Below are 26,723 nucleotides of genomic sequence, written 5' to 3'. Positions count from 1 at the left end.
TTCTTAAACAAAATATAATGAAAAATCATTTTTAAAATTTGCAAAGATGCTAGGAATCTGATTTTGAGCTGAAGTATCTTCTGTTTCTCTTTCTATAGATGCTGCTTGATCAGCTGAGTGATTCCAACATTTTCTATTTATTTCTCGAAAGCCCATTTGTTGTCTTCTGATTTATTGGATGCATTTCCTCCCCGTTCATTGATTGAATAATTTGCACACTTGCTCCCCATCCCCAAATGCAGCCACGATCACCTGAATAGAAGTGGTTTCTAGAATCTCAAGCCTCACCTTCTGCACACGCGTGAATGAATGAACGAGTCTTGTGGTCCAGACCGAACCGAGATGGTCTGACGCAGGCGATGACAGAGCAGCCACATCTTGGGAGAGAGAGTAGGTGGAGACACTGAAGGACTTGTAACCAACGCAGAACAGCACAGAGCGAGGCGAGGTAGGGTTGAAATCTTCTACATGTCATTTCATTGTGATTTCCTTTGTTGCAATATTGGCGAAAATACATCAATATGAAATTGAAACAAGTGTGACTCCAGCGTTATCCGCTGTTGAAAAGGGTGCAGTTGATACATTCATTCTAAACAAAAATGGTGTTTTTGACACTGTTTCGATTGACGTTTCTTCTTCTGGCTTAACGTTAATGAAGAAAACGAGAGAGATTACAATCTGTGTCAGTAGTATTTGATGTTCGATGCTTGTTTTCGAAGGAGCCTTGTGTAATTCTGTTGACGCAGCTTGCAATCCATGCAAGGCTGTTGATGCTTGTGCCTATTGTCTAAAGCATCCTCGGCTGGAGCCGAAAACAAACACGCAGTAAAACAAGAAAGAAAGCTGTTTAATAAATCAGTAGCCTTCGATAAATCAGCAGCGACGAAGCTCCTCTTAAAAAAAGAATATTCCAACAGTAATTGCTGCGAAAATATCAGAATTGTTTATCCCATATATTTAAGCTAAAACCGTACCTGGGATTTTCATCTTTTTAGATGTGTTTTTTTTTTAGACCTTGAGACTGATTATACAACATTAAAAAAATCCAAATAATATAATATAATACTATTGGGAAAAATGCAGTTGGTAAAATCTCCAATTCTATGGTTGATTTTACTCTCAGAAAAATAATAATAAATGGATTTGCGTTTTAATGTTAAATATAAGCAAGAATGTTTGTGTTGCCACATTAAGATTTAGAAGGCGAAATTAAAAAAAAATAACCTCCAGTAAAATGGTTTCCAATGGATTTATTTTTAATTGTTTCGAAATTTTGTTTTCACACATCCACAAATGCTGCTACCATGTGTTGCTATTGATTTGGATGGTTTATTTTGACCAATTAATTAAAAGACTGAAATTGAAAGGGTTAACACATTTTTCTTTCTGCATTTAGCCTTGCGCTGACAAGCTGTGATTCCAGTAACGGTTACTTCAATATTTCAATGCTAAATAAATGAAAAATAATAATTCTAAAGCTCTATACTGTGTGCATAATTGCCTTCCTCCTCATCTGTTCCCCTTTACCTTTATCTCTCCCCATCTTCTTTCATCTAGTCTGCCTTCAGTCACACCCCATATTCCCCCTAAATGTTGATATAACACTCTCTCTTGCCTGCACAGAGTTATCACATTAAAACAGGCTTGGTAACAGGTCATTTGGCCATCCAAGTCTGGACCAACTCACCAAGCACATCAATGTACACTGATCCAATTGTATTTGTATACTTCCCTCACTAACCTAATTTAACCTACCAACCTTTGGGGAGAACAGGTCACAGGGAGAACAGGCAAACTCCACACAGGCAGAGGTCAGGATTGAACCTGGTTCCTCAGAGCTATGAAACACCTGCTCTACCCACTGCGCCACTGGTCTCCTCTCATTTCTGTCGGTGTCACTGAACCTGTGAGTTGCTCTTCCCCCTTTGCCTTCTTTGGGGATGCATTTTGTCTGCGACACTGGGCTACCCGCTGGGGTTGTGAACAAGCCATAGTGACGAATAACAGGTGTTGATCCACCTCCTCCTGTGGTTCTTTGGCACAAACCCAGCTTGCAGCCTTTATTAATATTCCCCTATCACTGATAGATTTGCCAGTGTTAAAATAGTTTATGGCTATTTTGAATTGACAGGAACATTAACCCCTATATTGGTATAATATATAATTCTGCTGCTAAAACGACAGGAAGCATTATACTGCTGCTGGAAGGCGTGGGAGGCTGTGTTCTATGGCTTAGAACATCAGTGTCTTGGGTAGACAGGTTATTTTTAGGATCAAAAAATTCTTATTGGAACTAAGGACAGCATGTGGTTCATTATAACAGAGTGATACAGTGTAGAAACAGGCCCTTCAGCCCAACTTGCCCAAGCGGGGTTCTTTTGAAGAAGGAAGGATTTGCAGGTTATATATTTTTATTTTTATTTATATATTTTTCCAGTTGGAAAAACCGCAACATTAAATGATTTGTTTTATTTTTTGATTAAAAAGATTAGTGCAAATTTTAATTTGAGTAAAGAAGGCACCATTGACAGGTTTTTTAAAAAAAAAGCTTATTGTTGAGCTGGTGTGGAACTGTCAGGTGGTATTATGTTCAGGTGATTAGGAACATTCGTAAAGCATTGTCAATGGCTTGATTGTAATCACGTGTCGTCTTTCCGCTGACTGGATAGCATGCACGTACACGCCTTAGTACACGTGACAATAAACTAAAAGGTAGACAAAATTGCTGGAGAAACTCAGCGGGTGAGGCAGCATCTATGGAGTGAAGGAAATAGGCAACGTTTCAGGCCGAAAACCTTCTTCAGACTGGAGAAGGGTTTCGGCCCGAAACTTTGCCTATTTCCTTCGCTCCATAGATGCTGCCATACCCGCTGAGTTTCTTCAGCAATTTTCTCTACCTTCGATTTTCCAGCATCTGCAGTTCCTTCTTGAACACTTCTTTGACAATAGACTAAACTGGTCCAGAGCCTTGTCGGAAGTCCGGTCACACCCAGTATATCACTTGAGGCCGAGTCAAACTAACTATCGGGATTTTCTATGAACTTTGAATATAGACCAGCACAGCACTAAAAACAGGCCCTTCGGCCCACCATGTCTGTGCCAAACATGATGCCAAGACCAACGTGCAGTCCTGGGCAGAGCAGTTGCCAAACCAAACTGTGATGTAACCTGACAGTAGATTCATTCATTCATCATCGTTGAAAACATCAGCAACGCAGTGGTGCTGATCTCCAACGGGAACTGTGATGGCGCACCACACATCTCTGTCCTCCAGTTCCTGCGGACTTCCACCGCTGGAAGTATAGGATGTGTGTGTGTGTGTGTGTGTGTGTGTGTGTGTGTGTGTGTGTGTGTGTGTGTTATCATCATTCCTTACAATGTTACGTACGACAGTGATCGCAACTTCTACTGAAGTGTGGATGGCCGTTGGTTCGCTAGGAGCTCATCCGCCCTTTGACAGGTCTTGTTTTTGGTCCTGCTGGGGGTCCACAGCCCCCTCCTCACCTGGCAAACCAGGTGGGGGAGACTGTTTAGTCGCCGACTATCCGACCATGGAGCAGGTAGCACGGGATTACATGGTACCCGTGGCTGGGGGAACTCCCCCCGACCTGACCTGATCTGTAGAAATGTTGTAAAAGTCATTGGAGATCTGTCGAGTATCCTCAACCACCTGAGGAAGTAGAGGCGTGGATTCTGGAACTCTGCAAATTTTGACATCTGAATAATTCCCCCCAGTTTTGGCCTGACAAAGTGTTTCCCTGCCCCCACCCCACACATCAGTCTGAAGAAGGGTCTCGACCCGAAACGTCACCTATTCCTTCTCTCCATGGATGCTGCCTCACCCGCTGAGTTTCTCCAGCATTTTTGTCTACATTTGATTTTTTCCAGCATCTGCAGTTCTTTCTTCAGCAGGTTTGTAGATGAATTGGCTTCGGCAACAATTGTAAATTGTCCCTAGTGCATAGGATAGTGTTAGTTTATGGGGATCACTGGTCGGCGCGGACTCCGTGAGCTGAAGGGCCTGTTTCTGCGTTGTATCGAAAAGTCTAAAGTCCAAGATGGACATTTTCTTTCCATCATCCTTTGTCCTAATTCTTCATCCCAAGTCGGTGATGATGAATTCCAAGACAAAGCACTCAGTGACTGGGTGCTTTCTGCTGCCATCTCTACAATAAATCTTCTCTGTACATTCAGCTAATAACCTGTCAAAGTGGCCTTGAGTCAGAAATCATTCCCTTTAATTGGCGGAGTAATCAATATTTTAATAGATTTTTTTGTTGCAGTTGGTAATAATGGGGAGGGGTACAGGATTAATGCTTTCCCCGGGAAGAGAGGGATTTGCATCATATTATTGAATAGTAGATCGGTCACCACACAGAATGAGGCCATTCAGCCCATCTTTTCTGCTCTAGCTTTCTATAAGAACAACTCACTATTTCTGCCCACTGGACCTATCTCCATAGCCAGACGTTTTTCACCTTTTTCACAACTTACCGACCTGTTTGGCAGACGATAAAACATATTTAAAGGTTGTGTGCATATTTAAAGGAACATGCACAGTCCCACAAACATGTATTGTAGTAATAGTGTTATGTGAAGTGATGTATAGTTAAACGCTTTGTCTGCATGCTATCTAAGTTGGTTTAGAGACAACAGGCCCTTCAGCCCATCGAGTCTGCATGGACCAATGGTCACCCGTCCACTAGATCGATCCTACACACTAGGGACAATTTACAGAAGCCAATGAACCTACAGACATGCCCGTCTTTGGAGCAGGGCCAGCCTTAAGCCAATTAGATCAATTGCTCCCAATTGGGCCCCGCGCCTAAGGGGGCCCCGTGCTAGAGTAATCTACTCTCTATGTACTTTTCAGAGGTGATCGACACATTTCGTTTGTTACTTATAGGCTTGCATGTATGCAATTTTAAATTAAAATGTAATTTAGATCTGTTTGGTCCATTAACTCACAGGTATGTTCCAAGCGCACATTTTGATTACTTTCCATTCAACCATAGAGATATGAAGTCTATAGTAGACTTTATTTGTATTTCTATGATTCTGCAGACCTTGGCTGGGAACCTGGGGCTCACCAAAATTGTTCCCAATTGGACCCTGCACCTCCTAAGGCCGGCCCTGTGTGGGAGAAAACCAAAGCACCCGGAGAACGTACAAACTCCACACAGGCAGCGTCCGTAGTCGGGATCGATCCTGGATCTCTGGCTCTCTAAGCCAGCAGCTCTACCGCTGCGCCATCGTGCCGCCCAGCCATCGAACTCGGAACCGTGTAACATAGGGACAGGCCCTTCAGCCCACAATATCTGTGCTGTGCATCCCGACCAAGTTAAATCAATGTCCTGTGCCTGTAGTTGATGAATGTCCCTCCATTCACTGCATATCCAGGCTCCTATCCCAAAGTCTCAAATATCCACCATCACCCAATGCCTTGCAGCCAAAGCATGAGAGAGAGTGCGTTGGGATCAGGGTCTAACCATCTATAAATACAATAGGTAAAACAAAGAGAACAATGCAGAGAGCTGAATAATGTGGTTATAACATTACAGACAGAGTGAGAGAGAGTGTGTTGGGAACAGGGTCTGACATTTTGCCCTCTCATTGTTCCACAGGTACAGCTGTGACCATGACCAAGGAGAATGTTCTAGACGTGGCCTCTGAGGAGGGTCCTCTCGAGCAGCAGGAGCTGCTGCCCACCGGCTTCCACAGCCCCCTCCCCGAACGCCGCAAGAAGCCCTTCGTTCACCACTCGGCCCCCGCACCCCTGCCCAAGGATTACGGTAACCGGCATTGTGTGGCTTCACACACCAGTCGGCCCCCCCCCCCCCTCACCCCCCCCCACTCCTCGCCCCCAACCCCCCCCCCCCCCTCGCCCCCCCCCCCCCCCCCCCCACCCCCCACCCACCCCTCCCCCCCCCCCCCCCCTCCCCCCCCCCCCCCCCCCCCCCCCCCCCCCCCCCCCCCCCCCCCCCCCCCCCCCCCTCCCCCCCCCCCCCCCCCCCCCCCCCCCTCCCCTCCCCCCCCCCCCCCCCCCCCCCCCCCCCCCCTCACCCCCCCCCCCCCCCCCCCCCCCCCCCCTCCTCCCCTCCCCCCCCCCCCCCCCCCCCCCCCCCTCCCCCCCCCCCCCCTCCCCCCCCCCCCCCCCCTCCCCCCCCCCCCCCCCCCCCCCCCCCCCCCCCCCCCCCCCCCCCCCCCCCTCCCCTCCCCCCCCCCCCCCCCCCCCCCCCCTCCCCCCCCCCCCCCCCCCCCCCCCCCCCCCCCCCCCTCCCCCCCCCCCCCCCTCCCCCACCCCCCCCCTCCCCTCCCCCCCCCCCCCCCCCCCCCCCCCCCCCCCTCCCCCCCCCCCTCCCCCCCCCCCCCCCCCCCCCCCCCCCCCCCCCCCCCCCCCCCCCCCCCCCTCGCCCCCCCCCCCTCCCCTCACCCCCCTCCCCTCGCCCTCCCCTCCCCTCCCCTCCCCTCCCCCACCTCCCCCCTCCCCCCCCTCCCCCTCACCCCCCTCCCCTCGCCCCCCTCTCACCTCACACCCCCTCCCTCACTCCCTCCCTTCCCCCCCACTATCCTACCTTCGCCCCCACTATCCTATCCTCGCCCCCCCCCTCCCCTCGCCAGTCCCTTCCACTCAGTGGCCAAGGGTTGTCTTGCATTCTCTCCTCTTCTCTCCAGCTTTCACCTTCTTTGACCCGAACGACCCCGCCTGCCAGGAAATCCTCTTCGACCCTCAGACCACTGTGTCCGAGCTCTTTGCCATCATCCGACAGTGGGTCCCTCAAGTACAACACAAGATCGACACTATCGGCAATGAGGTGAGTCGGCGCCAACAGACTGGTCAGTCCGAACTCCCGCACTGTGGGACAACTACACACATTGTTTACTTTTAGCTTTCTGGTTTTAGCTTCTTGGTTGTAGATTTGGTGCGGAAGCAGGCCCTTCGGCCCATCTTGTCCGCGCTGACCAGCCATCCCCACACATTAACACTATCCTCCACACACTTGGGACCATTTGCAATTATACCAAGCCAATTAGCCTACAAACCTGTATGTCTTTGGAGTGTGGGAGGAAACCAGAGCTCCCGGGGAAAACTACACAGGTCACGGGGAGAACGTGCAAACTCCGTACAGACAGCACCCGTGGTCAGAAACCGAACCCGGTTCTCTGGCGCTAAAAGGCAGAAACTCTACCGCTGTGCCACCCTTCACAACGGTTCACAAAGACAGCTTCTAGAGGGAAATTTAGGTTTAGAGATAAATCATGGAAACAGGCCCTTCGGCCCACCGAGTCCATACCGACCATCGTTCACCACTTATGTTCACCTGCTATGTGTGATCTCACTTTCTGCTCTCCTTCCTCTAACGTCACAAGTCGCATCTCTTCAAACCTTTTCTCTCACAACTCCTGTCTATATATCCCTGGCCTTAATCCAACCATCTGCCTATCAAAACCCCCCCCCCCCCCCCCCCCCCCTTGCCTGTATCCACCTATCACTCGCCAGGCTTTATGCTGTCTCTACCTCTCTTCCACCATTCTTCCCCAAACCCCCTCAAATCAGTCTGATGAAGGGTCCCGACCCAAAACGTCACCTTACCGTGACCTCCAGAGATGCTGCCTGACCCGCTGAGTTACTCCAGCACTTGGAGACATAGAAACATAGAAACATAGAAATTAGGTGCAGGAGTAGGCCATTCGGCCCTTCGAGCCTGCACCGCCATTCAATATGATCATGGCTGATCATCCAACTCAGTATCCCGTACCTGCCTTCTCTCCATACCCTCTGATCCCCTTGGCCACAAGGGCCACATCTAACTCCCTCTTAAATATAGCCAATGAACTGGCCTCAACTACCCTCTGTGGCAGAGAGTTCCAGAGATTCACCACTCTCTGTGTGAAAAAAAGTTCTCCTCATCTCGGTTTTAAAGGATTTCCCCCTTATCCTAAAGCTGTGACCCCTTCCTGGACTTCCCCAACATCCGGAACAATCTTCCTGCATCTAGCCTGTTCAACCCCTTAAGAATTTTGTAAGTTTCTATAAGATCCCCTCTCAATCTCCTAAATTCTAGAGAGTATAAACCAAGTCTATCCAGTCTTTCTTCATAAGACAGTCCTGACATCCCAGGAATCAGTCTGGTGAACCTTCTCTGCACTCCCTCTATGGCAATAATGTCCATCCTCAGATTTGGAGACCAAAACTGCACGCAATACTCCAGGTGTGGTCTCACCAAGACCCTGTACAACTGCAGTAGAACCTCCCTGCTCCTATACTCAAACCCTCTTGCTATGAAAGCCAACATACCATTCGCTTTCTTTACTGCCTGCTGCACCTGCATGCCTACCTTCAATGACTGGTGTACCATGACACCCAGGTCTCGCTGCATCTCCCCCTTTCCCAATCGGCCACCATTCTTCCTCAAACCCCCTCAAATCAGTCTGATGAAGGGTCCCGACCCAAAACGTCACCTTACCGTGACCTCCAGAGATGCTGCCTGACCCGCTGAGTTACTCCAGCACTTGGAGACTACGTTTCCTTGTCTCTACTGTTTGTATGCTGCATCTTTCAATCAATCTGTCAAAATCTCCAGCCCATGTTTTTTTTTATCTCGGTGGAAGGATCCCATAAATCAAGCTGCCTGCTTATGTGTGGAGTGAAATAAGAGCTTATTTATGAAGCATTGACGGGGTTAAGTAATGTCTTGCAATGATGAGTATCTGTGGAGAAAGCCCAGGGGAGTATTGATTTGGAGAGGTATATCCACGTGATTCACAGGCTGCATTATTCAGTAATCCAAGCCTAGCTATGCACCAGTGATTGATTTTACCCCCCCCCCCCCCCCATCCAGGTGTCAATGTCTCTACATCGGTGAGACCAAGCGCAGGCTCGGCGATCGTTTCACTGAACACCCCAGCTTAGTCTGCAATAACCAGCCTGATCTCCCGGTGGCTCAGCACTTCAACTCCACCTCCCATTCCCAATCTGACCTTTCTGTCCTGGGCCTCCTCCATTGTCAGAGTGAGGCCCAGCGCAAATTGGAGGAACAGCAGCTCATATTTCGCTTGGGTAGTTTACACCCCAGCGGTATGAACATTGACTTCTCTAATTCCAGATAGCCCTTGCTTTCTCTCTCCATCCCCTCCCCCTTCCCAGTTTTCCCACCAGTCTTACTGTTTCCACCTAGGTGCAGGAGTAGGCCATTCGGCCCTTCGAGCCAGCACCGCCATTCAACGTGATCATGGCTGATCATCCACAATCAGTACCCCGTTCCTGCCTTCTCCCCATATCCCCTGACTCCGCTATCTTTAAGAGCCCTATCTTGCTCTCTCGTGGAAGCATCCAGAGAACCTGCCTCCACTGCCCTCTGAGGCAGAAAATTCCACAGACTCACCACTCTCTGGGAGAAAAAGTCGTGAGTGTGTCTCCGTTTCCTCGTCTACGTTCTAAATGGCTTACCCCTTATTCTTGAACTTGTTCCATCACCTGTTCCTTTCTCCAGAGATGCTTCCTGACCCACTGAGTTACTCCAGCATTTTGTGTCTCTCCACTGGAGGTGCCAGCCAATATCAAAGACCCATCACCCTGGCCACACTCTCATCTCACTGCTGCCATTTAAGCTGGAATGAGTGCAGGGACGGTTTACAAGGGGTCTCGAGGGCCTGAACTATCGGGCAGAGGTTGGGCAGATTAGGAGGCAGAGCCTCCTGTAGACTCCCTCCATGGTGGGGCGGTGAGCACCTCCCAGTCTAACCTCCACCATTTGGATATTCTCACCACTCTGAACACTTGGTGCGACATGGTGGTGCAGCGGTAGAGTTGCTGCCTCACAGCGCCAGAGACCCGGGTTCAATCCTGACTACGGGTGTTGTCTGTGCCGAGTTTACCCCAGACCATGTGGGTTTTCTCCAGGAGCTCCGGTTTCCTCCCACACTCCAAAAACATACAGGTTTGTAGGCTGATTGGCCTTGGTAATATTGTAAATCATCCCCAGTGTGTGTGGGATGGTGTTAAGGGCCTGTTCCACTTTGCGATTTTTATCAGCGACTGACTCCCTAAAAACCGTCAAGTTATACGACACTCTGCGTCACCGACACGTCAAGCTACGATACCCCGCGTCACCCGCCTTCACAACGCAAGATGGTTACACCAAAGTATTATAGTCACATTGGAAATGAACTGATCTACAGTAAATCTAAGGACCAATAATGGACAAGTTGGCGCTTAATATACCCGTGTCATATACGGGGAGTCACCCGCAGGACAGCGTACGTCAGCGTGTGACATAGAAACATAGAAATTAGGTGCAGGAGTAGGCCATTCGGCCCTTCGAGCCTACACCGCCATTCAATATGATCAGGGCGCACGTCATGATAAGACACCCAGGGAGACACCGCGCGTCACTACACGTGTCACGCCCCAACCGCGCCGCGACAACCTCTCTTCAGGTTGTCGCCGAAAATGTCGCCCAAGTGGGACAGGCCCTGGAGTGCGCGGGGATCGCAGACTGGGTGGGCCGCAGGGCCCGTTCCCGCGCTGCATCTCACAAACTAAACTAAAACCAGCTCTCCGTTTGCACAGCGTCACTGACAATATCTCGTCTCGTTCCACCTTTGCCGCCAATCCAGATTCTGAAGCGAGGTTGCCACGTGAACGATCGCGACGGGCTGACGGACATGACACTGTTGCATTACACCTGCAAGGCTGGGGCGCACGGAGTGGGTAAGTGGGGGGGGGGGGGGTTGAATGGTGGTGGGTGCCCTTTAGTCTTTGACATTTCCCCCTCTATGGGTAAAATGTTCTGACTGTCATGGCCTCCGAGAGGAGTCTAACGGTACTAGATCGTACTAGAACGGTCCGCCTAGATCGTCGGGGAGTCGAGACATCGGCCTGAAATGTCGGCCTTTGAAGTCGGCTGTGGGAACGTTATTCTGCCGGGCTGGAGGGGGGAAAATTCCGGGAGCAGTGGGGGGGATTTCACCTGCGCGCTCATAACGTTGTCTGGATTAGAAGAGGTGCCGGCGGTCCAACAGTTGCCGGAAAATCTACGATGGGGCTGCACAGCCGCGATCTGTTCCAGAGAGGTCGGGAAGCGTGCGGGCGTTCCGTGTGAGTGTGTGGTTGGCGGGGGGTGGGTGAGAGTCCGTATTGTCACCAGCTGTCTCTGCGCCCGGTCTAGGGGACCCAGCGGCGGCAGCTCGACTCTGCAACCAGCTCATCGCTCTGGGGGCCGACGTCGGGCTCCGCAGCAGATGGACCAACATGAACGCCCTGCACTACGCGGCGTACTTCGACGTGCCGGAGATTACACGCATCTTGCTCAAGGCTCACAAACCCAAAGGTAGGCTTGGCGGGGCCTCACACTGATGGGCTACAGTCATCGCTGGGCAGGGACTGCGGTTGTTTTTAGTTCCGTTTTAGTTTGGTCTCCACAGCCTTCTGTGGCAATGAATTCCACAGATTCACCACCCTCTGACTAAAGAAATTCCTCGGTAGACAAAAGTGCTGGAAGACAAAAGTGCTGGAGAAACTCAGCGGGTGCAGCAGCATCTATGGAGCGAAGGAAATAGGCAACGTTTCGGCCCGAGACCCTTGAAGCATTTGAAACGTTGAAACGTTTCTCCAGCACATTTGTCTACCTTCGATTTTCCAGCATCTGCAGTTCCTTCTTAAAGAAATTCCTCCTCATCTCCTTCCTAAAGGAATGTCCTTTTATTCTGAGGCTGTGACCTCTGGTCCTAGACTCTCCCACTAGTGGAAACATCCTCTCCACATCCACTCTAACCAGGCCTTTCACTATTCAATTAGTTTCAATGCTGTACAATGCCCTTCATCCTTCTAAGCTGCAGCGAGTACAGGCCCAGTGCTGTTAAATGCTCATCATACGTTGTCCGTGGGCTGGTGTATGGGCTGTGACCCTTGTTGAGGGTCTCTGCACCAAGTGTTGGGTCACGGGTGCGGTGTCGGTGAGGGGTTACTGGAGGTCAGGTCCGCGCATGACCTCTCACCCGCTTTGCGTTCGCAGTGCTCAACTCGACCTGCAGCGACTTCAACCACGGGACTGCTCTGCACATCGCCGCCTCCAACCTCTGCCTGGGGGCCGTCAAGTGTCTGCTGGAACACGGAGCCAACCCAGCACTCCGCGTGAGTCACGGACACGGGACACGCGTGTTCGGCCGTTCAAACGCCGTTACAGCTCTCCGTGGCCGAACACTGCAGCCCAACGTTCTCAATGCCCGCTCGCCCCTCCCACGGGTGGCTCCGCCCACTCCCCACCACACAGAGCCCCGCCCACTCTCCCCACCCACAGATGGCTCCTCCCACTCCCCCTCCCACAGAGCCCCGCCCACCCGCCCCTCCCACTGGTGGCTCCTCCCACTCCCACCCCACAGAGCCCCGCCCACTATCCCCACCCACGGATGGCTCCTCCCACTCCCTCCCACAGAGCCCCGCCCACCCACCCCTCCCAAGGGTGGCTCCTCCCACTCCCCCCACACAGAGAGCCCCGCCCACTCTCCCCACCCACGGATGGCTCCGCCCACTCCCCCCTCCCACTGAGCCCCCCACTCCCTCCCACAGACAGCCCCACCCACTCTCCCCCTACCACAGGGAGCCCCGCCTACTCACTCCTCCCACGGGCAGCTCCTCCCACTCCCCCCCCCCACTGAGCCCCCCACTCTCCCCACTCTCACTGACATCCCCGTCCATTAGACTTCAGAGATACAGCGCTGAAACATGCACTTTGACCCACCGGGTCCATGCCGACCGACCCTCACCCCATAAACTAACTAGCACTATCCTACGCACTGGGGACAATTTACCGACAAACCCGCACGTCTTTGGCGTGTGGGAGGAAACCGGAGCACCCGGAGAAAACCCACGCAGGTCCACAGGGAGATTGGACAAAATCCGTACATGCAGCACCTGAGGTCAGGATCAAACCTGGTTCTCTGGCGCTGTGAAGCAGTATCTCTACCGATGCGCCACCGTGCCACACTTGCCTAAATCTATAGTCCAATAAAGTGGTCATTCATTCAATAATTCAATCATTCATTCATTCATTCCTTCCCTCATTCCCTCCTTCCTTTCTTCAGTCATTCCTTCATTCAATTCATTCATTCATCCATACATCCATTCATTCATTCATTCATTCATTCATTCAGAGACACATTGCCTCCTCTTCAATATTTCTCCTTTGCCGTCTGACAGAACCGGAAGGGGCAAGTTCCCGCTGATGTGGTGCCAGACCCGATGGACATGAGCCTGGACAAGGCGGAGGCTGCCATGGTGGCCAAGGAGCTGAAGCAGCTGCTGCTGGACGCGGTGCCCCTCAGTTGCAACCTGCCCAAGGTCACCCTGCCCAACTACGACAACATCCCCGGCAACCTGATGCTCACCTCCCTGGGCCTCAAGCTGGGCGAGCGAGTCCTCATGGACGGAGAGAAGGTATGGAGCAGACGCGAGGGTCCAAACCACAGATGGCGGAGTTGCTCCAGCATTTAGTGTCCTGTTTCCACTTATTATGCTCAGGGTGGGTGGAGAAATCGTAAGAAGAAGAGCTATTCACAGATGCCCGAAACGTTGCCTATTTCCTTCGCTCCATAAATGCTGCCGCACCTGCTGAGTTCCTCCATCAATTTTCGATTTTCCAGCATCTGCAGTTCCTTCTTGAACAGCTTATTCACAGATGGTGGGTTGACCTAGAGTTGTGCGGAGAATGTGAGAGGGGTCGCTGAAGAGGGACACAAAATGCTGGGGTAACTCAGCGGGACAGGCAGCATCTCTGGAGGGAAGGAATGGGTGACGTCTTGGGTTGAGACCCTTCTTCAATCTGAATAGGGTCACGTGGCGGCAGATGGCGCAATGGGCTAAGTGTTCGGCTGGCGACCGGAAGGTAGCCGGTTCGAATCCCGCTTGGAGTGCATACTGTCGTTGTGTCCTTGGGGCAAGACACTTCACCCACCTTTGCCTGTGTGTGAATGTGTGGGAGTGATTGGTGGTGGTCGGAGGAGATTAGCAGCCACGCTTCCGTCAGTCTGCCCCAGGGCAGCTGTGGCTACAGAAGTAGCTCTGCACCACCTTCACCGAGTGTGACAGGAGTAGAGGCCCTTCGAGCCTGAATGAATAATGCGATGTAAAATCCCGCCCGTTGAGTATCTAGAAAGGGCGCATATAACTAAATATAGCCAATGATGGCCATACCCTCTGTGGCATTCCATTCATTATTATTCCTTTTCCCCTCCAGTTCTCTTGTGTCCATCTTTCAAGAGTTTAAGTTTCAAAGACTTCAAGAGAGAGATTTATCTATCACATGCACCAATTGGGTGAACCTACAGTGAGATTTGAATTCAGTTTAAACCAGCATCTGCAGTTCCATCCTTCACTAACACTTGGGTCTTCTCCATTGAGAGTCCAGAGGACAAGACTGCAGATGCTGGTTTATACTCGCTGGTGTTTGGATGGATGAGGAGGGACCTCATTGAAATGTACCAAATAATTAAAGTAAGGTAGACACAAAATGCTGGAGTAACTCAGCGGGTGAGGCAGCATCTATGGAGAGAAGGAATGGGTGACGTTTCGGGAGCCGAAACGTCACCCATTCCTTCTCTCCATAGATGCTGCCTCACCCGCTGAGTTACTCCAGCATTTTGTATCTACTTGTCAAGCAGAGTTTTCTTTATCTGACCAGGACTCAACAGCTCCCCAAACCACACTCAGTTCCACTCAAACTCTAACCGCCAATCCTTCGAATTCCAACCGCCGCCTTTGAATTCCAACCGCCAATCCAAGTCACGTGACCCAAACCCTAGAGACGAGGGTTCGCACCACGCGTGGCTGACCACCTTCGATTTTTTTTTTTTAAATCCAGCATCTGCAGTTCTTTCTCACAGATCAATCAATCAATCAACCTTTATTGTCATCTTGCAAAGCAACAGTTGTACAGTGCAAAATGAGAAGATGTTTCCCAGCGAATACCGGAGCATCGTACATGAAACTTAAAATATTTCACACATAATAATCAATCAACCTTTATTGTCATCTTGCAAAGCAACAGTTGCACAGTGCAAAATGAGAAGATGTTTCCCAGGGAATACCGGAGCATCGCACATGAAACTTAAAACATTTCACACATAATAACAGTTAAAAAAATAAATAATAATAATTAAAAAAAAAAAAAAAAAAAAAAAAAAAAAAAAAAAAAAAAAAAAAAAATTAATAATAATAATAATAATAATAATAAAAGGCCTGGATAGAGTTTACGTGGAGAGGATGGTTCCACTCGTGGCCCTAGTCCACAAATCTCCGCAATTTCATGCGGTCTTGGGTGGAGGCAACACATGGCACTTGGGAATTAAGAGGTTGGAAACTGAATGAGGTGCCGAAAGCTGAGGGAGTAAGGGGTTGCAGAGTTTTGTATTGCAGAAGCAGGCCATTCTGCCCACATGGCCCATGCCAGTTTTGTGCTCCAAAAGCTCCCACTTCCTTCTTCATGAGGAATTCAGCGGGTCAGGCAGCATCTATGGAGGGAATGGGCCCCTTCCTCAGACTGATGGGGTAGGGAGGAGAAAGTTGGAAAAACTCCACAGTCGGGATCGAAGCAGGGTCTCTGGCGCTGGGAGGCTGCGGCTCCACCCACTGTGCCCGCCGCCTTTCATGCCGGCCGCCTCTGGCCTAACGTCCCGTGCTTCCACACCTTGCAGGCCGGGACCCTGCGCTTCTGCGGCACCACCGAGTTTGCCAGCGGCCAGTGGATTGGCATCGAGCTGGACGAGCCCGAGGGCAAGAACGACGGGAGTGTCGGAGGCGTCAGCTACTTTATTTGCCCTCCCAAGCACGGTAAGGACCAGCCCACCCACCCACTGTGTGTGTGTGTCCTGCGCTCGGCCACCAACCCAGGAACAGGCTGGTGGATAGACACAAAGTGCTGGAGTAACTCAGCGGGACAGGCAGCATCTCTGGAGAGAAGGAATGGGTGACGTTTCGGGTCAAAAACCCTGAATACGTCACCTATTTCTCTTCCGCGATGCTGCCTGAGCCGCTGAGTTACTCCAGCATTTAGTGTCCATCTATGGTTCAAACCATCATCTGCAGTTCCTTGGTAGACACAAAATGTTGGAGTAACTCAATGGCTCAGTAACTTAAGGTTGAACAAGTTAGGGCTTTATTCTTTGGAGCGCAGAAGGTTAAGGGGGGACTTGATAGAGGTTTTTAAAATGATGAGAGGGATAGACAGAGTTGACGTGGAAAAGCTTTTCCCACTGAGAGTAGGGAAGATTCAAGGGGGGACATGACTTGAGAATTAAGGGACTGAAGTTTAGGGGTAACATGAGGGGGAACTTCTTTAGTGGTGGTGGCTGTGTGGAATGAGCTTCCAGTGAAAGTGGTGGAGGCAGGTTCGTTTTTATCATTTAAAAATAAATTGGATAGTTATATGGAAGGGAATGGAGGGTTATGGTCTGAGCGCAGGTATATGGGACTAGGGGAGATTATGTGTTCGGCACGGACTAGAAGGGTCGAGATGGCCTGTTTCCGTGCTGTAATTGTTATATGGTTAACTCAGAGGGACAGGCAGCATCTCTGGAGAGGAGGAATGGGCGACCCGCAACGTCACCCGTTCCTTCTCTCCAGAGATGCTGCCTGTCCCACTGAGTCACTCCAGCATTTTGTGTGTCTACCTTCGATTTAATCCAGCATCTACAGTTCCTTCCTACACATCCCATCTTCTATACTCATTACCCTGACTGATGAAGGCCAGTGTACCAAAGGCCTTCTTCACTATCTTATCTGCGATGCCACATTCAGGGTTGTATGTACATGTACTCCTCAATCTCTGCTCTACAACACCTCCTCAGGGGCCTGCAGTTCTCAACGCTTTCACCCGCCCTTTGCAACCCCTGTCTTTTGGCCCATTGACCCACTCCCATTTACAGACTATAGACAATAGGTGCAGGAGTAGGCCATTCGGCCCTTCGAGCCAGCACCGCCACTCAATGTGATCATGGCTGATCATCCCCAATCAGTACCCCGTTCCTGCCTTCTCCCCATATCCCCTGACTCCGCTATCTTTACTAGCTCTATCTAACTCTCTCTTGAAAGCATCCAGAGAACCTGCCTGCACCGCCCTCTGAAGCAGAGAATTCCACAGAGTTTTGGATGGTGTTGTCCTCTTTGTACTTTCTCGATCTTTTACAGTATTGCTGAACCTCTGCCCCACAGGTTACTTCTCCTCGGTGTCCAAAATCAGCAAAATTCTTGACCCGACCCCTTCTTCCGTGACATCGACGCCCAAAACGCCCAGGATGGACTTTGCACGGATGACCGGGAAAGCTAAAAAAGACAAGAAAGGTTGGTTTGTAAATTAACCTCATGAGTCACACGTCTGTGGGATGTGGAGGAAGCTGGATAGTGTGTGTGTGTATGTGAGTGTGTGCGAGTGTGTGTGTGTGCGTGTGTGTGTGTGTGTGTGTGTGTGTGCGTGTGTGTAGTTGTGTGTGTGTGTGTGCGAGTGTGTGTGTGCGCGAGTGTGTGCGTGCGTGCGCGCATGCGCGTGTGTGTGTGTACGTGAATGTGTGTGAGTGTGCACGTGTGTGTGTGCTTGAGTGTGTGCGAGTGTGTGTAGGTATGTGCGCGTGTGTGCATGCACGTGAGTGTGTGCATGTAGAGAGTGTTCTTACAAGGGTATGTCAATTCCCAGGAAAGTTTATATGCCACCTAAAAATAGTCAATTTAAAGTCTGGTTGAGAATAAGCTGCAGCTAAAGAGAACCCATGCAGTAATTGTGAGAACATGCAAACTCCACACAGACAGCAGCCGAGGTTAGGATCAAACCCGTGTCTCTGGCTCTGTGAGGCAGCAGCCCTCCGTGCCCCCCTAATTTGACAGGACATGGTTCAAACGTTCTTCATTAACCCATGCGTGCACACTTCTGCCATTGCAAACCTTTAATCTCAGCTAAAGAAACTTCAACCTTATTGTTAAATCCAAGCCAGGATCGTGAGGGGTTAAACATTCTTTACTATACTCTTATCGATTATTCAAATCTCGAGAGTCAAGTGTTTAATTGTCAAATAAAGGAAACAATGTACTGAAATAACTCAGTGGATCTGGCAGCATCTCTGGAGAACATGGATAGCTGTTTGTGTTAAATTTATTAAATGCACCCACAACAGAACAATATATTATTTTCCCGAACTGTGAGAATGATTGCGAGTTGCAGAGGCTGCGTTGTTGGCTATGAGAGAACCCATGCCCAGTTGGGAGGTGTGACAATAGACAATAGACAACAGGTGCAGGAGTAGGCCATTTGTCCCTTCGAGCCAGCACCGCCATTCAATGTGATCATGGCTGATCATCCCCAATCAGTACCCCGTTCCTGCCTTCTTCCCATATGTCCTATGTGAAGGGGAAGGGAAGGCCTTGTGTGTAAAATGGGGTCCCGCCCCCGAGTGCATGCAGTGGCGCAGCGGTCGAGTTGCTGCCTCACAGCACCGCAGACCCGGGTTCAATCCTGACTACAGGTGCTGTCTGGACGGAGTTTGCACATTCTCCCCCTGTGCGGCGCGACTCTGGTCAGCAGCGGGCTCTCCAGTTTCCTCCCACACTCCAAAGATGTGCAGGTTTGCAGGTTAATCGGCTTGGTATAAATGTAAATTGTCCCTGGTGTGTGTGTGGGATGGGGGGGTGTGGGGGGAGTGGGAGGTCGGGGGGGGAAACTGTTTCCGCGCTGTCTCTCCCTGCACTGGAGACCCACTGGTCACCCGGAGCGGGTGGAGCGGTGCCCCCAGCGCTGCTGCTGCTGCTGCTGTCTGCCCTCACCTTGCGACAGTCTGGAGGGAAGTCAACGGAGAGGTCTGTGAACGGCGGCATTGGGGAGCCCGCGGTCCCTGGTGGGAGACCGCTTTTCAGGGCTCCTGCGGTATTACGGCGACTTCTCCCCAGGTACCGAGTTGCGGGGTTGAAGAGCTCCTGGAGCGGGGCCTACATCACCGCCCCGCACGGCTTGGAATGGCCGCGGGACTCTGCGAGCGCACGCCGGGGGCTCTAACACCAAGACCCGGTGTGCGACCTCGCACCCCCCGGCGTGGCTTTAATGGCTGCGGGACAATCGCCATCGCCAGCCGGGGGCTTTGACTTTGACTCTGACATCCCGGAGGGGGGGAGAGTGCAGTGGAGAGATAAGTATTTTTTGGCCTTCCATCACAGTTATGTGATGGCTGTTTATGTTAAATGTAATTATGTTGTGTCTTGGGTCTATGTGTCTGTAATGTATGGCTGCAGAAACGGCATTTCGTTTGGACCTCAAGGGGTCCAAATGACAATTAAATGTATCTTGTATCTTGTGACCAACGTGGGTTTTCCCCGGGCTCTCCAGTTTCCTCCCACACTCCAAAGATGTGCAGGTTTGCAGGTTAATCGGCTTGGTATAAATGTAAATTGTCCCTGGTGTGTGTGGGATTGTGTTAGTGTGCGGGGATCGCTGGTCGGCGTGGACTCGGGCCTGTTTCCGCGCTGTATGTCTAAACTAAACTAAACCACTGGTCACCCGTATCTGGTGTCTGTGCCCCCACCGTCGTCTCTCTTTGTGTCTGCCCTCAGCCTTGCGAAGGAAGTCTCTGTCGGAGGGAAGTCTGGACCGAGAGGGCCTGAAGATCGAGATTGGGGACCAGGTCCTGGTGGCGAGCCAGAAGCCGGGAGTCATTCGGTATTACGGCAAAACAGACTTTGCCCCAGGTACGCCAGGTTGTGGGCAGAGTGGAGGCCAGGCGCGATGTCCGAGATTCTTGGGGACCGGTAGACACAAAAGCTCAGCGGGACAGACAACATCTGTGGACGAAAAGAATAGGTGACGTTTTGGGTCAAGATCCTTCCTCAAACCCGTCTTGACCCAAAAACGTCACTCCAGAGATGATGCCTGTCCCAATGAGTTACTCCAGCTTTTTGTGTCCATCTTCGATTTGAACCAGCATCTGCAGTTCCTTCCTAAACTACAAGCTGGTGGGCCTATTCCATCCGGTCATACACCACGGAAACAGGCCCTTCGGCCTAACTCACCGTTGATGCCCCATCAACACTAGTCCTATCTGCGCACCTTTGTCACTTCTGTGGTTCTTGGGTGTTGAGTTTAGTTTAGTTCATTGTCACAGTGAAAGGCTTTTGTTGCGTGCTAACCAGTCAGCGGAAAGACAATACATGATTACAATCGGGCCACAGGCAGCGTATAGATACACGATGAAGGGAATAACGTGAATAATGTTTAGTGCAAGATAAAGTCCAGTAAAGTCCGATCAAAGGTAGTCTGAGGGTTTGCGATTGGGAATTTGGGGAAATTCCATGCTGAAAGGGAGATGGGTTTAGAGTATGTAAGAAGGAACTGCAGATGCTGGTTTACACCAAAGATAGACATAAAATGCTGGAGCAACTCGGCGGGTCAGGCAAGAATCTTTGGAGAAAAGGATTCGGGGATACTTCCACTCAAGACGTAGATTAACGACTCAAAACATCCAGAGATGCTGCCTGACCCGCTGAGTTACTCCAACTTCTTGTCTACTTTTTTATAATCTGCCTGGTTCATGGGCGCTCGAGTTGCCAAACCAGACCATTACGTAACCAGTCAATACTGAGCACCTGGGGAAGTCCTAGAGAGTATTGGGCAGTATCAAGCTGCAGCAGGTAAGAAATGTGTAGGAAGGGACTCCAGGTGCTGGTTTCAACCGAAGATAGACACAAAATGCTGGAGTGACTCAGCGGGGCAGGCAGCATCTCTGGAGAGAAGGAATGGGTGACGTTTCAGCTCGAGACCCTTCTTCTGAAGTTTTGGGTCCAGACCCATTCTACTGAAACGTGAACCATTCCTTCTCTCCAGAGATGCTGCTTGTTCTGCTGAGTTACTCCAGCTTTTTGTGTCCATCTGCAGCAAGGGAGATTGTCTTTATCTTGCTGCTGGTACATATAAGAAGGGTTCCTTACTCTTGGCATTGGGTACAGTGCCTGTTTCAACCAAGTCCATCGGCAGCTCGTTCCATACTCCATTCCAATCCAAGTTAAAGTGCCAAGAGGTGGGGAGGGGAGAGTGGGAGGGGAGGGCTGAGGAGGTCAGAGTCACGGAGGGAATGTTGCAGGGTCTTGACCTGGATCGTCGACAGTTCCCTCTTCCCCCCTTCCACACATGCCGCTCGACACTCTGAGTTCTTCCAGCAGTTTGGTGAGATGGGTTTCCGTAACTATCGTGGGTGGTTTAAACAAGCCACGAGACTTCGATCGGGGAGTGACTCCTGTTTCTGTTCTTCCCTCAGGGTACTGGTACGGGATTGAGCTGGACAAGGCAACCGGGAAACACGATGGTTCGGTGTTCGGAGTCCGATATTATAACTGCCTACCGAAGTATGGCGTGTTTGCCCCTCCCTCCAGAGTGCAGAGGTAACTGTCAAAAGCCCACGTTGGTGTAGGGCGGCGCTGGGGCGCAGCGGCAGAGTTGCTGCCTCACAGCGCCAGAGACCCAGGTTCGATCCTGACTACGGGTGCTGTCTGTACGGAGTTTGTATATTCTCCCCGTGACCTGCGTGGGTTTACTCCGAGATCTTCGGTTTCCTCCCACACTCCAAAGACTCCAAAGGTTTGTAGGTTAATTGGCTTGGTATAAATGTGAAATTGTCCCTCCATCTGAAGAAGGGTTTCGGTCCGAAACGTTGCCTATTTCCTTCGCTCCATAGATGCTGCTGCACCCGCTGAGTTTCTCCAGCTTTTTTGTGTAACCTTCGATTCTCCAGCATCTGCAGTTCCCTCTTAAACACTGAAATTGTCCCTAGTGTGTGCAGGATAGTGTTAGTGCTTGGGGATCGCTGGTCGGTGCAGATTCGGTGGGCCGAAGGGCCTGTTTCCGAGCTGTATCTCTAAAATTGACAGTGTCGGCCACAATCAGCGGCCGGTGGTCTAATCCTTCATGGAAAATGTTGTGGGTTCAGGAAGTCTCTCATAGAGAGATGAGTGCAAACACTCAGAGCAGCACCGATGGAGTACCACACTCTCAATGGCAACTCCGGGATGGGTTTGATGCTGTATTGGAAGGAACTGCAGATGCTGGTTTACACTGAAGACAGACACAAAATGCTGGAGTAACTCAGCGGGACAAGTAGCATCTCTGGAGAGAAGGAATGGGTGACGTTCGGGTCGAGACCCTTCTTCAGACTTCAGGGCGGGGGGCGATGAGAGTGTGTGTGTGTCCCGATCAACTCTCCCCACTCACTGCCTTGTGCCCAAACACCAGGATCGTGGGGCCAAAATGCAACCAGAACTTGATGAGCAGCCCCTTCAGATACTGGTAGAGGGGCAGCAACCTCGTTACCCATGGCAACGTCCCATTGTGATGTCATTGTGGCAGTTGGCAGCCAGCTTGAGAGCCCATTGTGATTGGTGCACTGTGAGAGGCATCGTGACATCATCACTGTGAGAAGGCGGTTTTGGCTGTTTTTAAAATTTAAACGATTTATAACTTCGGAAATATACGTGGAAATGTGACGGGAGGATGTTTATCGCCACCAGGGTAAAAATGTGAGTAGGATGTGTGAAAATGGAGAGGCTGTGGCCTAGCGTTTGGAAGAAGATAGGAATTAACCAGATTGGCACACACACACACACACACACACACACACACACACACACACACACACACACACACACACACACACACACACACACACACACACACTGGTGAACACACACACACACACACACACACACACTGGTGAACACACACACACACACACACACACACACACACACACACACACACACACACACACACACACACACACACACAATGGTAAACACACACACACACACACACACACGTACACACACACACACATGGACGCACACACACACGCACACGCACACATACACACACACACACACACTGGTGAACACACACACACACACACACACACACACACACACACACACACACACACACACACACACACAATGGTAAACACACACACACACACACACACACACACACACACACACTGGTGAACACACACACACACACACACACACACACACACACACACACACACACACACACAATGGTAAACACACACACACACAAACAAGACAAAGACTTTTAGTTATATAGAGATGTGTGAACTTCCATCGACAGAACCACCAGTCAGAGCTACAGTTACAGTTTGATTTATTGTCACGTGTACAGTGAAAAGCTTTTGTTGTGTGCTAACCAGTCAGTGGAAAGACAATACATGATTACAATCGAGCCATTTACAGTGTACAGATACATGATAAAGGGAATAACGTTTAGTGCAAGGTAAAGCCTGCAAAGTCTGATCAAGGATAGTCCATGGGAACCAACGACGGAGATAGTGGTTCTGGACTGCTCTGTCATTGTGGTAGGGAGGATTCAGTTGCCAGATAACTGACAGAAGAGATTTCGGAACAAATAATTTTCTTCCTTCCTTTTTAGGATTGGAGGTCCCAAGACTCCTACAGGCGATGGCAGCATCAGTAAAAAAATTCACCAGGTTACAAGTGAGTTCAGATCGCTTTGGCTGCTTGAGGTAGCTCTTTGTCATTTGAAACCGACTGTTTAGCAAAGAGGGGCCATTTGACCCATTGTGCCTGTTTGAGGAATCCTGTTGCTCCCAAACCCTTCCTTGTCCCATTTTATACGTTAACAAACGTGGGGAAGAATACTGCAATTCCGAGACCCCACGGTGCTGTCTGTACGGAGTTTGCACGTTCTCCCAGTGACCGCTGCGTTTTCTCCGGATACTCCACTTTCCTCCCACACTCCAAGACGTACAACAACTTTATTTATTGCTCTATTGACAAAGGCTTTTAACTGTACCTCGATACACTAGACCCGCCTGCCTGTGTTTGGTCCATATCTCTCCAAACATGTCCTATCCATGTACCTGTCTAACTGTTTCTTAAATGTTGTGATAGTCCCAGCCTCACCTACCTCCTCCGGTAGCTCGTTCCACACACCCACCACCCTCTGTGTGTAAATGTTACCCCTCAGATTCCTATTAAATCTTTTCCCCTTCACCTTAAAAAGGTGCTGTGAATGCAACTGTGGTTTAGAGCAAAGATCCTATTGCGGAGCAAGATAGACCACTCCTGCTAAATGCAATGAGCTGACGTGTAGTACGCAACGGAGCGGAACGTGGGCCATTTTTTCATCCATTTCAGTAACCCGACCCGACCCGACTCGCAGTGTAATCAACATTGCGGGGAAACAGTTTGTGTTAATAAATTAAAATTCTGAAAATTAGAAGATTTTTACCAAAGAACTTTGATTTTTACGAGGATGTTTCCGTAACCGGCTTCAGTCTCCGCACTAGTATCTTTGCTCCGCTACGGGATCTTTGGTGCGGAGACGGAAGCCGGTTACGGAAATGGAGCCGAAAATGACCCATGAATCTGCCCATGACCGTACGACGTCTTTTTCGTCAGAGTGGTCTATCTTGCTCGCTGTAGGGTCTGTGGTTTAGAGCAGCCTGCAGTTGTGCGGGTGAGGCTTGTGATAACCTTACGGTTTGTTTCCATAGTGACACAGCCCAAGCGCAACCTGGCGGCGGTGAGGACCCCCAAAGACATCGCATCAGAGAGCTCCATATCCAGGTGACCACGCCTCACTGCACACCCCCTACTGACAAAATGTCAGTGTTGCCCCCTCCGCCCCTCACCGGCCACAACCGTGGGCAGGAGCGATGGGGTGGGGGGGGGTGTCAACAGTAGCTCAAGCCCGGCCGATTTCCTCCCCACTCCCTGCTCACGTTTCATCCCCCTCCACCCTACCCCTCCTCACTCACCTGCTCCCTCCTCTTTCACTTTGCACCTCTCTCCATCCCTATCTCACCCCGTCTCGTCTCCCCCTACCATCTCTCCTCTGTCTCCCTCTCCGTCTCTCTCTCTCTCCAGCCTCCCACCCTTTTCACCAAAGATCCTATAGCGGAGCAAGATAGACCACTCCTGCTAAATTCAATGGGTTGACGTAGTACCCAACGGAGCGGAACGTGGGCCTTTTTTTCATCCATTTCAGTAACCCGACCCGACCCGACTCGCAGTGTAATCAACGTTGCGGGGGAACAGTTTGTGTTAATAAATTAAAATTCTGAAATTAAGAAGAAGATTTTTACCAAATAACTTTTATTTTTACCAGGATGTTTCCGTAACCGGCTTCCGTCTCCGCACTATTAACCTACGGGATCTTTGGTGCGGAGACGGAAGCCGGTTACGGAAATGGGGCCGAAAATGACCCGTGAATCTGCCCATGACCGTACTACGTCTTTATCGTCGAGTGGACTATCTTGCTCGCTGTAGGGTCTTTGCGTTTTCACCTTCCTTCAACATCTCACCTCGTCTTCCCCCACCCCCACCCCATCTCCATCAACTCTCCCTCCTCCTGTCTGGCCTCCACTGACATCCCCCTGACTCATCTCCACCCATCTTCCCCCCCACCCCCCCATCGCATCTCATCTCCACCATCTGTCTCATCCCCACCCCCGGCCATCCATCTATGATCATCCCTCTTCATCCCACCTCCCCCCATGGACAGGAAGACTTTGGTGGGCCTGGGGCCAACAGCAGGCAGACGGGACTAGCCCAGCGCGGCCATTTGGCCAACATGAAGGAGGTTGGGCTGTGGAACCTGTTTCTGTACTGTACTGCTCCAGACCTCTGCGACCTCTCTCCCTCTCTCAACGCCTCTTTGTGTGTGTGTCTCTCTCTTCTCGTTGCAGATTACTTTTCTGTTGTTGGTTTCCATGGATGTTGAGGGCAGAAATGCAGTCGTAAAAAAGCAAAAGAAGCCCCCCGTCACCCTTCCCCTCCGACTCTCGCTTCTCGACCTCTCTTCTCTATTCTGCTTTGGAAACAAGACTGCTGATAACATTCCTAGATACTAGTTCACCCAGATCCAATCATAGTTGATGCTAGTGCCTTGGTCCTGATGAAACATCCCCCAATCACTCCCCTCCCCCTCCCCTCCCCCCCTACCCCCTGCCCCCATTCCACAGTAGTTTCAGTAGACGTACCTCTTCATTTGATACACTAACTCAAAGATATATATATATATATATTATATTCACAAACATGACTCCGGTTTATGATTGCTGTTTAACATTTGACTGACAAAATGCTGATGGTGCAATTGAGTGTCACAATTATGGTGTGTACCGTAAATCCCAGAGTATATGTACTCCCTCAATTTTACATTTGAGTCCCGATCCCATTGACCCATCAAATGTTTAGCCACGTAAAGGAACGCTGGTTCGAAGGCCGGTCGGATTCTAAGAGCGATGACCGATCGATGAATTCACTCGACGCCAGACGGAATCAAATAGATTAAGAAAAAAAAGCTGTTTATTATGTAAGAGTTTCAAAAAAGCAAAAATAAAAGTTGGGAAAAGTTCACGGATGGTTCGTGGGTTCTAACGGATGTTTATTGGAGTTTTATGTTTCATGTTGTCATGCCTCAATGTGAAATAAAAAGCAGTTAAAATCTAAAATGAAAACACCAACGACCTAAGTGGGACAGGCCCTTAAATCTTTCCCCCCAAACACTAATAAATATCAAAAGTTTTGCCAGCAGGACAATGTTCACTGAGCAGGTTCAAAACGTGTCTTTGGCGGAACGTGAATGTTCCAAGGTGACGGAGTGGAGACAGCATGGGGATGAGACAAGTTATGCCCCTTGTCCCACTTAGGAAACCTG

The 26,723-nt window shown here is 50.5% G+C and overlaps 1 protein-coding gene across 1 annotated transcript; it reads left to right on the top strand.

Moving 5' to 3' along the window:
- Positions 1–239: 239 nt before the first annotated feature.
- Positions 240–26,427, top strand: clip3 (CAP-GLY domain containing linker protein 3). Its single transcript, XM_055663637.1, has 14 exons — positions 240–448; positions 5,625–5,792; positions 6,676–6,815; positions 10,621–10,714; positions 11,172–11,333; positions 12,018–12,136; positions 13,202–13,438; positions 15,694–15,829; positions 17,210–17,338; positions 19,589–19,723; positions 21,286–21,409; positions 23,469–23,533; positions 24,556–24,628; positions 25,750–26,427. The coding sequence occupies exons 2-14, from the start codon at positions 5,639–5,641 to the stop codon at positions 25,802–25,804; spliced, it is 1,623 nt and encodes a 540-aa protein (XP_055519612.1). The 5' UTR covers positions 240–448; positions 5,625–5,638; the 3' UTR covers positions 25,805–26,427.
- Positions 26,428–26,723: the final 296 nt, after the last annotated feature.

The sequence above is a fragment of the Leucoraja erinacea genome, chromosome 38, assembly GCF_028641065.1.
Source record: "Leucoraja erinacea ecotype New England chromosome 38, Leri_hhj_1, whole genome shotgun sequence".
In the NCBI taxonomy this organism is placed as follows: Eukaryota; Metazoa; Chordata; class Chondrichthyes; order Rajiformes; family Rajidae; genus Leucoraja; species Leucoraja erinaceus.
This window is presented reverse-complemented; position numbering and strand designations above follow the sequence as displayed.

What these genes read in the sequence shown, in the direction of transcription:
- clip3 (XM_055663637.1), top strand. Translation starts at nt 5,639, where the DNA reads ATGACCAAGGAGAATGTTCTAGACGTGGCCTCTGAGGAGGGTCCTCTC. An exon ending in CAAGGCTCACAAACCCAAAG is followed by an intron (nt 11,334 to 12,017) that starts GTAGGCTTGGCG and finishes TTGCGTTCGCAG; the next exon opens with TGCTCAACTCGACCTGCAGC. An exon ending in TCAGAGAGCTCCATATCCAG is followed by an intron (nt 24,629 to 25,749) that starts GTGACCACGCCT and finishes TTCTCGTTGCAG; the next exon opens with ATTACTTTTCTGTTGTTGGT.